The sequence below is a fragment of the Corvus brachyrhynchos genome, unplaced genomic scaffold, assembly GCF_000691975.1.
Source record: "Corvus brachyrhynchos isolate BGI_N302 unplaced genomic scaffold, ASM69197v1 scaffold142, whole genome shotgun sequence".
Classification (NCBI taxonomy): domain Eukaryota; kingdom Metazoa; phylum Chordata; class Aves; order Passeriformes; family Corvidae; genus Corvus; species Corvus brachyrhynchos.
The window spans coordinates 4,254,593-4,269,521 of NW_008237226.1; the positions used below are offsets into that span (position 1 = coordinate 4,254,593).

Genomic DNA, 14,929 nt, shown 5'->3' on the forward strand with positions numbered 1-14,929 from the left:
CCCACCACACAAGAACAGCACACCCAGAGACACATTCTGGGTCACATTAATGTGAGCCTCGGTACTGGGCAACTCGGTAATGGTCTGACAGTGTCGTGAATCCAGTGCCCATGGACAGATAACTGGGCTTTCAACTGTGACTTGTGGCAGTGAAATCTAAGAGAGGCTGATCCACATTTTTTATGCCAGTTGTAAAATAAAATTGCAGGACAGCACCTGAACTTCAGAACGTTGAGGTATTTAAATGTCACACTTTGGTGTCAGCCAAGCTCTTAAGCATCAGCCATCTGTCAGAGGAGTGCAGGAGGCTAAATGTCATGCCAGGCTTCACCACTGCCTCTTTTCTTAAAGCAAGGACATAGTAGCAGCCTGTGCTGCAAAAAAGACTGGAAGTCTTAGTTTCTCTGCTGGGTTTATTTTCTTCTCAGCTCTACTTCATCCTTTTTTTTTTTTTTTTTTTTTTTTTTTTTTTGCTATGCATGAGCAATTTTCCATTTCTCAGTGATTAGATGAATTCCTTTTTGTAGCCTGAAGTTTTGACACCCACATCTTTTCGGTGTTACCAAGTAATTCTAAACTTTCACTCGAGAACAAATACAAACACAATTCAGAAAGCAAAGTCATTCCCCTTAGTAAAGTTGCACATCTTGTATAATTTGGTCTCGAGACATTTTACAGCTTTCAAATAAACTTCTGCATTCATTAACCTAGGTGGTGGTGGCCTGATCCAGATTTAAACCAAAGTCACATTTACACTGATCAGGCCATGTAGAAGAGGTGTGATCTGAGTATAAATACCATTCACCAAGTTATGGAAAACTATGCATATTAATTGAAAATACCCTAGGTCTTCTAGTTTTCCTTCATGAAGACTAACCACTGCATTGCTAATGAGCACAAATGCTTGATAACTTGTTCTGAGAGCACCAGCAACCCCAGGCAGGACAGACCTGAGTGTGGAGAAGATGAGACGACTTTCTCCAATACAGAGTAGTGGGAGACGTTTACCTGTGTACGTGATATTTCTTCCACTTCGTACTACATGGTTGCTGTGTTTTTTCATGACATTAAAGGGATATTTTCTTAAAGCCTGAATTTAATTTGCAGATGACTTGTTCAAAAAGATTTTTTTCTGCCTATCTATTACACAACCTATAGCCTGAAAGAGCTAAAAGTAGGAAAAGCCTTGAGACAGCTACATGCAAATTTATGTGCACCCTGGAGGATTCTTGGTTATTCAATCTATCTAACTTTCAGTTTTCAACTGCCAAATTAACTGTGTATTTGGGACTCAGCCACTGCTTTTTTGATTGCATCCTGCAAACTTACTATGCCAAATGTTTAAAAAGCCTTTGAAATATAACAATGATGACAGATCAAAATGGACAGAAATGTCAGCTAACAAAGCATATGGTCTATCAGTACATTCTTAAGAACTGGCTAAAATTTTTTTTTTTAAGTGATCTGTCTCAAAAGTATAGCATATTGGTATTTTCAGTTAATTTCAAACAGATAATGAACACTTTTACTAATTTCTGCATTCCTTGAACTGGCCACCTGTCATGTCCTTCTGACATATAGGACTTATATAACATGCTGACTCATTAAATTTTTTGTTTATTCAGACTTTTTATCCTGGATTTAGAGAACTTAAATGTTCTTCCTTGTTTCTCCAGAATTCTTCACTTGAGGAAAGAGAATTCCTTCGACTCAGTTAATTATATTATGTGTAGGTAAGTAGAAATAGTCTACAAATGAAGCACATTTCTGTTTACTGAAGAATTGGTTTAAAGGTCATAATCCAACTTGGCATTTCTGTAAAGATAGATTCTTTCTGCATTTTCCATAATTTTTCATTTCAGAAAAATCATGATGTGCATATGATTTTCCTTTGTGTTCTGTTGTCTGCATGAATGATGTTCAAAATTCTTCTTCTGGAAGGCATGGATAATAGGTAACAGAACTAGATTTTTTGCCTCCTTACATGTGCCAACATCTGGAAAAATTATATTTTTATGGTGCTTCCATGTAATGCCTCTGTAAGCTCATATTGTTACTATTATTCTTGTCATGTCACATAGGTGAGCCGCATTTTACCATGATGGTTCATCATGCTGCAAATACCTTTAGAATTCACCTCCTGCCTAGTCCAGTGGACTTTTCCAAAGCCCTTTGGGATGAGTTACTACTGAATATAACTACATACTGCTTTTCAGCTACATAAAAAAAGGTCCTCCAACACAAACCCTAAATCAAATAACTTCTTGAAACTTTTCCTTCCACTATTCCAAATAGTCACAAATTATTCTGTCACAAATCTGTAATCAGATTTTCCTGGAGCTCCACCTGCATTTGAGAAATATATTATTTTTATGAGCTTCCCTAACTTAATTTTTTTAAGCTTTTCTCAGATTTCTCTCTCTTTGCTTCTTTTGGTGCTTTTATATTTAGTTCTTTTTCAGTTTAGCAACTTGATTATGACAATACTGATGTAAATGCCTAATTCATTATTGTAAATAGTCTCAATTACTTCAGTAAAACTCAAAGTTAAATTTGTTCATGTTTGTAAGATTTTCTGGATTGATGGTGCCTTCATAAATATTTATTTTCAAAGAGTGTGAATACAGGGTGATACTCTTTGCTTAAGAAAAATAATTTTGACTTACATTTGTAAATGTAATAAAAATAATTTAACTTACATAGCCCTGCAGAGAAGACATCAACATCTTGGAATATTATTGTTACAGGAAGCAAAATTGAGACTCAAAAAGATTATTTTATAACTGTTGGTCAATCAGGAAAAATCATAGGAATTAAAAATGCATTTCAAAAATACTGCAAAACTTGTCACATGAATTACCACTAAATCAACCACCCCACAGCAAACTTATACTTAGGTTTGAGCACTCACTAAAAAATTTGGATAAGCTAAAGTCACAAGAGCAATGTTGTTTTTATCTTGTGCAGAAAATAAAGCTGAAAGATAGGGCTGTTCTGGTCTCTCTGAAGTCTTATTGCTAGCCCAGCCCAAAACCATTGCCAAACAACCTCTGCCCCTTTAACTTCAGCATACCTTCAATTTTTCAGAGGTGAAAGAGTTGCACAGGGTGTAGTTGGACCAAGTCCGGTTGCTCTCAGGGTGGCGGAACCAATTTCCAGTTTCATCACAATATTTTGAAGCCCTCTCTGATGATAAATTACAATAATAGTTATTTTAACATAAACATATTATGCATTAAAAAGCCCATTGAAAAGAATTTCTTTATTTGGGAACAAAATGTCTGTGTAATAAAATCCAAATGCTTTTCAACCAGTGTAATTCATATGCATCTCGCTGGTTTGTTGTTTTAGTTTTTTTCTGAGACTTATCTGGTGGTAAAGTTGTTGTTTAGATGTCTCCTTTTGCCCTGAACCCACTAGAGTATACACCTCAACCTTCATTCAGATGCAGTATTTAGCTGATAATAATCCATTTAAAGAGGCTGTTGACAGCAACTTATGGAAGAGAAAATAACCTTAGGTGCTGATGCCAGACCTGAAGGAAGTGTGAGGGGTTTCAGGTGTCAGGGTTAAATGAGTTAAAAATACTGTATAAAGGGCAGTCAGTAGTATATAAACCAGAGCCTGGGTGCTGGAGATGTCAACAGCCCCAAGCCAGTGCTCTCTTTGTGCAGAGGAGTGGAAGAGTCTTGCCCAACCTCCATGCTGGTGGAATCCTGACATGGAGAGCAGGAGCATTTCTTGTTCTCCTCAGGGTCTGCACAGCATGCAGGCACAGAGACAAGCAGCCTCACAAACATTTTGGCACTGGTACCACTTGTCCAGTTTAATTTAAGATCGCTGCAGAGTTCTCTGTTTAAATAATGTGATGTGTCTTTGGCCTCTACACAGGTGTCTCTGGTGCTGGTTTCTTAGTCCAGGTGGCTCTGGCTTACTTCCCGAAATCCCTGCCATATGGATCACGCTCCAGGCTCGTGCTCCTCTGCACGTCCTTTTACTGTGGTGGGGGGATGGTGGGCCTTCAGTAGCTCACAGCTCTGAGGGATGCCTGGAGCTGCAGATGTGTGCGTGTCCCCCCATCACACTCACACTCCTGCTGGGGACACCTTGGATGCTGAGGCACAGACGGTCACTCCTAATTGCCTGTCAGGTTTTGGACCAGTCCCTTTGGCCTTCCCTCAAGCATTAGCCACATGGGAGCCACAGGAATGTTTGCCCAAGTAACAAAGACAGGATAAGATCGTAAACTTAAATTATTTTATGTTTTCTTAGGTAGTGACACAGACACATGCAAAAAAAAGGTTTTTCAAGTCTGACTTTTAAAATAGTCTAAAAAGTCTACCTTGAATTTCCTTTTCTTGCTCTATAATTTGTTTGGCTTTATACTTAGATTATCAGCATTTCCAGTCAATACACTTTTACAGGGCCCACACCCATTTGAACATACACATTTTCATTTTTTGTGGTCAACAATCCCAGTTACTTTTCCTCATCTGGTGATTAATGGCTCTATTAATTTGTAAGATTCATATTCCCTCTATACAACCCGAAGAAAGGAACTGATCATATGGGTAAGGTAAGGATTGTACAGACTGAGTTATCTTACTCTGACTAGAAGTACACTTTATATAGTGCCATTGCAGCAAAAACCAAAAAATCCTCCAGAACACAGCATAGTTTTGAAATGATTGTGGATTTCAAATCATTGTTTTGGGGGACTTGTTAAAAATCAATACGTGCATCAAAGATACCAAGAGGAACAGTACATGTTATTTGAGCCTTCCATTGCTGCAGCTTGGAGATAATCTCAGACTGCCCGTGTAGCAGAGTTCCCTTTTACTCATCGCCAGATGCTATCAAATGCTGGAAAAAGTTTTCAGTCATAGAGGAGAGATTAATGGTCATGCTACCATGGAACACAGTGTGCAAACATTGCACTATCCCATGCACTCTGCAAAGTGCACAGCTTTGGTTAATCTGCTACAGAGTGCGTATGGCAAGGTCATCCATCATCTCTGTACTTCAGTGTCTAGGTAGGCGCTCTGCCAGAGTATAATGTGGCCTCTCTAAGTTAGAGACAAACCTTTCGCCTCATACTTTTCCTTGAAGCCAGACAAACACGGCTGATCCTACTCTGAAAGTGCCCATGCCCCGTGGATTCCTTGCTGTGATGTGAGAATACACAACTGGGGAATAAGCCCTTTTTACTGTCCTTCCCAGAGACTCAAACAAGTCAAACATCTCTTCTAAATGTATTCTTTTATGCAAAAACAAAGCTGCAATCCAACCACTGTTCTACTGCAAGTTATTCTAGAGTGGCCCGTACTGGGTAGGGAATTATGAACCCGGGCATGTGTTGGTTCTTGTGCTAACCAGAAGATTATGGTGAAGTCCGAAAAAATACACACCTGCAAGGCTGGGTAGGACAACACTAGCAAGGCAAAATGGAAGCGTGGGCTTTTTGATTATTAAAATATTGTGTAAATACTAATTTTTTAGGCTCTGTCTGTACCCTATCAGCTTGGATAGAACACCACTTGAGTATCACATTATTCAAAGTGGAAGATCAGTGACATCACATTGGACTGATCTCGCCTGACGGTAGCAACCTTAAAGTTACATAATTCACAGGCAGTTGGACAGGATTTCTGCAGTTAACTGAGAGAGACTGACACTTCAAGAGCTGTCTGGGGAAAATGGGTGAGAGGAATCTCATCCACAAGGGAAGTTTCATGGCATTAGTGAAGTATCTTGAAAAATTAACCAGTAGCAATTATTTGCATATATATTTTTTGTTGCACTAATAATGCTTTTATAAATCATATTTTCATAAAAAAACCCTCAGTCATTTACATGTAACAAATATCTTAATATCTCTGGAACAACATGATAGCTCTTTCAATCAGGCTTTTCACAATTAGACCAGCTCTACAGCTAGCACATGTTAAAGGAGTCAACATAGGAATCAAAACACAGCAATCAAAATAAGCAAAGTTTTTTTTATTGCTGAGTTATAAGATGAAAGAAGAAAGAAGCTATCCCCTGTTGCAGTCATGCTCAGCACATACTAGATGTTGGATTCTTTGCCATTGTTTAGATAGACCTGTGCAGTGCTTAGTTTTGCTGATGAAGGAATAGTTGATATAACACATCTGATTTACTTACATCCTTAGTAAAATATTCTGGAAGAAACTTTTTCAAAAACGAAAAAAAAAATTCATATAATGGAATGGAGACCCTAGAAAACTTCAATTCCAGTGTCCTAGTAAATGAAGGATTATCACTGTCTTCAGAGCGTCTTAGTCAGCAGAACTAGAATCTGTATAAGAGTCATATTGGGCACTATGGGGATAGGAATTGATTTTTAAAATATAGCTGCCAAACTTGCTAAGGAGCTGGACAGAAGTACACAGAAGGGTAAGGAGAAAAGAAGCAGCTGTACAAAGAGTTCAGATTTGTCTTATTTATAATTGTCTGAATTATATCACTTCAAGACAAGAAAATAGGACCAGCAGAAATCCAGAATTGCCTATTTTAGTTAAATTCAGCCACAATCTGCATTTTGTGGCAGCAAGAGAAGGGCTCTCCCAGAGTCAGAGCAGGAAGGCAAGGCTGTACATGCGTGTTCTTCAGTTGTGAGAGGTAACAACACATTAATTATCATCTGATTAATCATCATCTAATTGCTTATGGATGCATATGGATTTGTTTCCAAATTGCACTTCTAGAAAATATCTTTCTGGAACTACATCAAGAGTTTTGAGTAATAGTTTACAAAAGGGAACTAAAGACAGAAACCCAACAAAGGCGAGAACTGAGAGAAGATTTGCTAAATGTGGCTTTGGCTCACAAAGTGGGGTGGATACTGCTCTTAAATGCTGCTGTCTGCCAAAAAGCAAAGAGAGTGAAAGTGAGATGAAAAGGTGTGTCTGCCACAAAAATACTTGCACATCTGGCTCCCTTGCTATGTGACTGCGCCAAACTAATCCTGACTAAATGCACTGTACAGGGACAATGAGGTGGGCAGTGTAACACTCCCCTGCCACAAACCAAACAGCCCACGGGTGGCACTGGGCAGGGCTCCATTCATCCTGTTGCCCTCTACACACCTGCCTTAATAGAAGGCCATTATATCCACAATGCTTTTTCTTTTCTTTCATTTGTAAGAATATTGCCAGCAGGAAGTGCATATGGCATTCCTCAAAAGCTAAACTCCTACCAATCTCAGTGTGACCTGGAACCATTTTAGAGGATTATACCAAAGATTAACCTGTCTAAAATATGAATATAAAATACAATTCAAGAGAATTGAATCTTGCCTGAATAGGAGCATATAAAATAGCCCTGCTCAGAGCTTCACAGCCAGAAGTGGATGAGACGAGTTTCCTGCTGTCACTGGCATTAAAGCAGTAGGTCTTGTTATGTTTTCCAGACAAATTGATTTGTTTTTATGCATTATCACATTGCGCATGATGTGCACTGCAAGGAGGAGATTGTTTCTTTCAGAACACAGATTCCTATCTAGTAAGAGCTGATCTAAGTTCAGTGAAATAAGTGGGACTACACTGGGTAGCTAACTGTGAAGTTGTCAGACAGAAAATGAACAGCACTGAGTATGTTCTTCTTCACTTTGTTTCTGTGTTCTTTTCTTCAGAATACGATTTCACCTTGTTTACTTTCTAACATACTCTATCAATTTCTTCTTGGCATCAATGCTGAATGTTGTTGGGGGTCAGATAGAGAGCTGGTATTTGGTACCCACAGATACAGATGGGAGAAGGACTTGATACTATGCTGACAATAATGTTTCACTTTTCCAATTATGAAGGATGTAAGTATCAAAGAACAAAAATGGAGAGGAAAGACATTATTTTATTACAGGTCTCAAAGCTATACATGGTCTCCTAATGAAGTGACATAGCTATCAATTAGCTGAAACACAGTGGTTCTGCAGATCTTGGTGCAGCCCAAAGCAACACAGCATGAAATACTTGTTTCAGAATTCCATGGGGTTACTTGCATGCCTAAAATACCTACTGAGGTGCTTGGATATCACAGACTCAATGGGGAGGAAATCTGACAGTCGCTACATTTTTCATCATGGGAAATTGATATTTTTTAGGATGATTTTTTTTGTTTCTCAGCAGAAAATCCAACTGTATTTTGTTTAACACGAAGAAGTTACCAAAGGAAAAAATGGCTTGTGACACAAAACCTGACAGACTTCTCAGGACAGTTCAGTCTGTGCTTTTGGCCACCTGTAAGTGGCAGCCATTTTCATTAGCAGTTGACAGACTTGTAGACACCCCCCTTATTTCTTGTCTTCCTCCTACTTTATTAAGTATCCATGTGACAACCAGCACCTGTAAAGCAAAGGCTGACTACCCACTGGTTTGATGCCACATCTGTAACACATGCTGGGTTACTCAACAGCTATTCTAGGAAAGCAGCTCTGCCTCAACCAGGAGATGCTGAGGTGCTGCTGAAACTGGGAAACAGGGTTGACTGACCAGGATGCAGGGAAAGACGCTGATAGAGGTGCTGATGAGGAGAACAGAAATATGGCAGAGGAAAATATTGGGTGCAGAGGACCACAGGTATTGTTCTTAAAGAGGACAGCAGAGATAACAGTAGGAAATTAATTACTTGAGGGGGCTTTTCTTCCTACGGCTGTGTACAGAGAACAGGAATACTAAAATATTGCCAAATTTCAACTTTTAAAACTTGGCAGAAAGAGTAACTGCAGTATGCACACACTGTGGGCCAGATTCTGTGACAAGTATTTGTACATTAAGGAGTGATTTGCAATCACAGGCCTTGGCATTAATAAGCATTAGTAAGTGGAGTGAGATGCTTCTCCATGGATGGCTTCAAGTGTTACTTTGAAGAGCGCTGTTGTAGCAGAGCAATTAGTTCAGAACGAGTCACTGGAGGCAAACAGACAAATGGAAAAGTGGAGAATAGGTGGCTTGGGAGTGAGCAGGAGAGTGGCTCTGAAATCATCCCCTCTATGAAGGATGAGGACCTTTAGTCATTGGGAAACTTCTGTGATCACAAGGCTGCCCAACACCCACTTTTGCAGGTACAAGCTGAGCATTGCATGGAGAATGCACAAACTATGATTGTTAGTTCCACAATTTTTTTTCTTCTATGAAAACCAGGGAAGCAGGGAAAGCAAAAGACTTGTAGTAAATCTTCCTGTTCATGAAGTGAGCTGTTGCTCTATGGGAAGGATATCATGAATAAAATGGGGTCTGAAGCAGAAGGTACAGACCCCATCCTAGAAGCACTATTAGCATGCATACAGGAAAAGGCTTGTGTAACCTCAGGATCCAGAGCCTCAAGCTCTCTCCTGAACGTGGGCACTTCTGTGGAACTGAACCAAGTTCTCCCAATTCTTCTAAAATGCTCTTTTGGAATCTTTTGTGCAAATAGTCTAATGGTTGAAGCATTTGTCCACAGAGAGGGAGATCTGAGTGAAAGGCAGTCCTGCAGCTGAGGGCCTCAGCTTCTCAGTCTGTTGTCCCCAGATGCGCCAATGATGAGCCATGAGCATGATGCTGCTGCAAGACTCCTCCTTGAAAACTATGGCACTGTACAGAAAAGAGGTCAAGTCTTGCATGTCAGAAAGCAAAAAAAGGGCACAAAAGACAAGACCGTGTGATCTGGTTCCCATTGTCTGTCTCAGGAATGTAAGCTACAAAGATTTGTGGGGTTGGTCTCAGGGTGTTTCCACAGGAAGTGGATAGTGACCTTGCCCCATGAGCTCACTTTCCAAGCAGAGAATTGCTGAGCAAACAGATTTCCTTCAATCCATCCTGTCCAATGCCTTCTTCCACTGGAAAGAGGGACGTTTCTTCACCAAAGATTGAATGGAGGTTTGAATCCCCTCACACTCTGACATCGGAGATTTCCCACCTGCTGCGTGAATTCTGTAACTATGGACAGCTTGATTTATGAAGAGCAGAAATAACAATCAATCTGGCTGCTACTGTAAACAGGATTCAGCAAAATGCATGCTGGGTTTGATCCAACCTGGAAACCCCTCAGTTTCTAAATAAGCAAAAAGCTCAAGAAAATCATCAATTTTAGCTAATGATGCTGGGTAATTAACTCACAGCTATGTAATAGTCTGTTTCCTTCATTTCCAGTTTGGCACATACAGCTTGGTTTAAGCTTGTTGAAAATGTTTAGATTTATGTACCCACCCTCCCAAATGTTTAATTTAATTGATTTTAACTGTAATTGGTGCATTGTGACTATGTGGAATTTAGCACAGTGTGGCATCAAGCACCGCCTATAAACAACATGTCCTGAGCATGGAGCACATGACTGTGTCTCTCTTCAAATGGTACTCTTTGCAGAGTTAAACTTGTGTCTAATATTTCCTCATATATATTTAGAAATACTTCATTGATTTTTCATTTTTCCTTTTCAATGTTCTTCAATTACTTCTCTCAGTCTGATTCTAGTATTTGTATGGAGAATTCAGCTAACAACTGAAACTCAGAGACATTATTTCTGCTCATCTTCTTCCATAAAATGATATATTCCAATAAAAACTGAATAAAGAGCATACTGATACATACTGCAAGCACATAAGCATTTGCTCTTCATTATAAAAACTTAGAATGAGGTGTTAAGAATACTTTGATGTTATAATTCAGAAGTTGACATTTTCATAAACTAGGTTCCATAAATCCATGGGTTATATTTACATAAATATAAATACATATAAAATATTTTTTAAATGAAAATATATAAATTAGGGAACACAGAAGCTTGATGTGTTTTAATTTCAGCCAGACTTTCTGAGGTTTCACAGTGCTGCAAAAATGCCACTGGATTGAGCGCATCCACTCGATGGCACAAATGTCCTGAAGACATCCTTTGAAAGATAAAATGGTAAAAAGAAATACTGTACCAGTTGGATCGAAGTCTGGAAAATAATCCGGACAATTCTGAGCAGTGAGCCTTCCAGCAGGTGTGTCATCCCAGCACAACCAGCCATCCCATGTTCGGTTGCAGAACAGACCTGGACATTTAAGACAATTGCAGGAGTTAATTCAACATAAAGTCCCTCCTGACCCGCTCTGTTCTAGCCTCTTGAGGAATATTGCTGCCTGCAGACAATCAAGTTTTCTTTTTGTAATACAGGCCTTTGTTATTGTTACACTTAGAGTGGCATTCAGTTGCTACAAGGTACTTGTGGTTGCTGACCTGATGTTAGTGGTGGTGTTCATTTTACCAGAAAGTCATGTTTCAAAGCCTGTTGAACTGAACTTTGAATGTAGGATCCAATCCTTCAAATTTCTCTCCTTGGTCCTCTTTCTGTCATCAGCTCTAAGCATGCACACTAGTGGTACCCATAGACTTATGAGACACCCACTTTTCATTTCATCTTTTGCTGCTCAGTAACTCTGAAAACCAGGTTTTGGAAATGTAAAGGTAGGAAGCATTTGTAGAGACATCCCAGCTAAAAGCAGCATGCGCAGAGACAGGTCCCTGCCAGGCTGTTGCCTTGTTCAACACCAGAGATCGGTGATGCAACTACAAAATCCAGTGAAGCAGGTGCAAGACTGATCTGTAGCATGCAGATTCTGCCTGCTGATGTTGTCTAGGTAGACATGCTGTGACCTCTTCATGCCCCTTCTGGGCATGGTGCTGTTGAGTCTGTGGGATGTTTCCAGCCCCCAAACAGCAGCAATGCCGGGAGGCAGAATACAGCTCATTGCTGATCCCCATTACAGGGACTGTACCTGCTATGGTCCTCGAAAATTGTGCTGTAACATGACTCATTGTGGATTTATACAAGAAACACATTAAAACCCCACTACACTTCCTAGTTATTTTCCATTCAAAAACAGTTTGTGTTGGGGACAAAGTATTTATCATCAAGACCATCAGGTTAAAGTGAAATAGAATGAAAAGATACATCTTAGCTTTTTGTTTACTCTGGGCCTGAGGAAGTATCAAAATGGAGGCTGTTTTTGAAAGAATCGTATAGAAGGCACCTAATAACCACCGAAAGTTGTTAACATATGGCTAACTAATTGCTTCTAGAGCTTTTGAAACTATCCACAGCTAAACTTTCTTACTGAAGCAAGAAAGTTGTAAAAAGACATCTGAATTGCTCCAATTTGCACCAATAACTGTTTGTAAGTAAAGCAGTTGTTGATTAATAAAGGAAAGCATAAAAATTTCAAAATTAATTTTTTCCAGAGTAGATGTTGTTCAAAAAGGAAATTTTTATGTACACTTTTTCTTCGTTAGCTAAGATTTTATGCACATATATTTTTCAGTTATCAAGTTAAATGTGCTAATGTTACTTGTTTACTTAATTAACCAATCATCGTATCAGCAGTTTGTTATCTTTCCTTCAGGCATTGTCATGTTCTTCTATATCTTTGAAATGTATCTGAAAGACTTTTAGGAATATTTTTGTAATATCAAAGAAAAAGAAAAGTAGAGAATGATTATAACTTGAGCTTGTATTTGAAAAGTAGTGCCAAATGGAATTGGAGGGAATTTGTAGTTCTAAAACTTTAAATTCTTTGCCTGGCCTGATACAGAAGAATAATCGCATAGGTCAATCTCTACATTGTGGGCTTTCAAGGTAACTAACACGATGTATATATATATGCACACATTTATCTATATCTATCTATGCATACATATACACACACATATATATACACACACACTGTGCTGTTCTGGAGGGGTGATGATGTGTTTCCATGTGCTTGAGATCCTCTTTTTACTATGTCTTCAGTTCAGAATACTACTTCAGTGGTGCTGGCATCATTCCTTACTCACCCATTGTCTCCATTCTGAGTTAGAAAGGAATTAAGTGCATGTTGCTATGAAAACAACAGCCCCCAATGGCATCACTTAAACCTAGCTGCCAGCTGAAGGAATGCAGAGACTGCCCTGCTTTCCTCCTGCGATAATGCTGCCCTTGAGAGCACTACTAGGAATTCATGTCTTGATACATATGAATTCCCAGCTGATGCTGGAAAACCCGCCCTTTGCAATTTATCACACCAGCAAAGTGCAAAAGAAAGGTGAGTCCAGTGGTTACTAGCAATGGATGCAAAAACTAGGTGTTTACAGAGCTGGAGACTAAAAGAGTAATCTAACAAGAAATGTAAGTTATTTCCCCCACAAGTCCAGCAACTAAAAGGCTTTTTCATGCCTGAAACATCATTCTTTCTATCCCATAGTTGTGTTTAACTGCTTGTGGGTATTCCCCAACACTGTCCTGAATTAAAACCTATTTTAAGCAGTGGGAATCTCTTTATTCATTCCCAAATATTTCTGCATCAAGACAACATCTAACCCACCTTTGAGTTTTACAGAGCCCAGTAAAACTTTTAAGATAAAGAGCAGTAGAAATGTCTTCATTCTTGTATTACAAAAATTCCCACATTATCAACACCTCTATTAGGTCGGGTGTTTTCGTTAATTTTTAAAAATATATTTTCCCTTTAAACTGTGTCCTCAGTATCTGTTGTTTACTTGCAGAAGTCTCACACTATGTGTCACACTGTGACATTTTTTTTCTCTAGCTCCTCATATCTTCTTTCATATCTTCTGTGAGAAAAAATGGCCAGAACACTCAGTCCCAAACAGAAATGCTGTTTTATATTATGCAATTGCAGCACTGCTATTACTTGTCTTCCCTTTTTATTAATTTTCACATATGCCTCATATTCAGTAAAGATGAGTGCTCAGTGTTTTACAAACTTCTTTTTCCTACTGTTGCTGCTGGATATAGAATACATGGAACTTGTGCTGGTACAGAGCATGACAGCCAGCAGTCAATACAGAAATGACAAAAAATTGAAACAGTGAGTGGAGCAAACAGAACAACATTTGTATTTAAGATTCACAATCAGGTGTGACGTTGCTGAGAGGTTTAGGAAAATGCTATTCCCGAAGCAAGAACACGAGCGATTCAAGCAGGAAAGCACTGTGCCAGAAATGTAGGTGACAGAGGAAGGAAGAGCTGTTCATTTCCTTGGCTCCTCCCAGCCTTTTCTCTTTCTCTGCACTTAGGAGGATGCTAAGTAAGTGTGAATTTAATTACTGTTTGTGGAAAGGAAACTGCACCCTGAGGAAGACTATGGGTTAGTATAGAGAAGAATTTCTTTATAGTTATATAACCACACATGGTAAAATACAGATATTTTAAAAACCCTTTTTACCTTTTTTCTTGTATGGAGGAGCTCTGTTCATCCTCTCATAACATTTGAACTGCGAATCTATTATCTTCTGTCGTATGACTGAATTTTCAGTTACTACAGGCTCTAACGTAGGATCAGTATAATTTACAGTAGAAGAAAGACTTGGAACAATTCTCTGTACGGAAAGGAAAAGTTGTTAGTACAACTGAATAAACAAAGAGGATTAAATAAAAAAAAAAAGTGAGGACCAGAAATTTCTATTATTCATTCTTCAAAGAATGAATTCTTCAAACTTGTACTATTTACAAAGTAAGTGCTGAATTTTATTAGTTTACCTCATTAAAACAGAAGATTTTAACCAAGCCATTTTTCTTGGCAAAGAGAGGATTATTAAATACTTGATAAGGTCTTCAAAATCTTTTAATTTCATTTAGTGTCTGCAAGAAAATTGTCTATCTTCCCAAAGTTAAACCTATGTATTTCTGCTTACTAGTGCTGATTTCTCTCTAGACTGTGCAGACAAAATACCTCAGTGACACAGCCTTTGCTTTGAACTGATTATTTCTTGTTTTATGTCACGTCTTGAGCTTCAGTAACTGTTAAGGTCATAGAAACACAGGGTAGAGTTTAAACCTCGATACCTGACCTTAGATTCTAGTTAAGTACCGAAGCAGACTCTCTAAATTTGATAGTCTAAAGAGCAAGGTCCTCTTTGATCTAGTGGCATCTTCAGAATTATCCCA

General features: G+C 38.8%; 1 protein-coding gene across 1 annotated transcript in view; it reads right to left on the bottom strand.

Moving 5' to 3' along the window:
- Nucleotides 1-14,929, bottom strand: part of CALCR (calcitonin receptor) — a 79,090-nt gene that overhangs the window by 54,551 nt on the left and 9,610 nt on the right. Inside the window, exons 2-4 of the mRNA XM_008629906.2 lie at nucleotides 14,208-14,361; nucleotides 10,925-11,035; nucleotides 3,074-3,186 (exon numbers count right to left, since the gene is read on the bottom strand). Coding sequence (XP_008628128.2) covers nucleotides 3,074-3,186; nucleotides 10,925-11,035; nucleotides 14,208-14,361 — 378 coding nt within the window. The remainder of the gene's footprint in view (nucleotides 1-3,073; nucleotides 3,187-10,924; nucleotides 11,036-14,207; nucleotides 14,362-14,929) is intronic.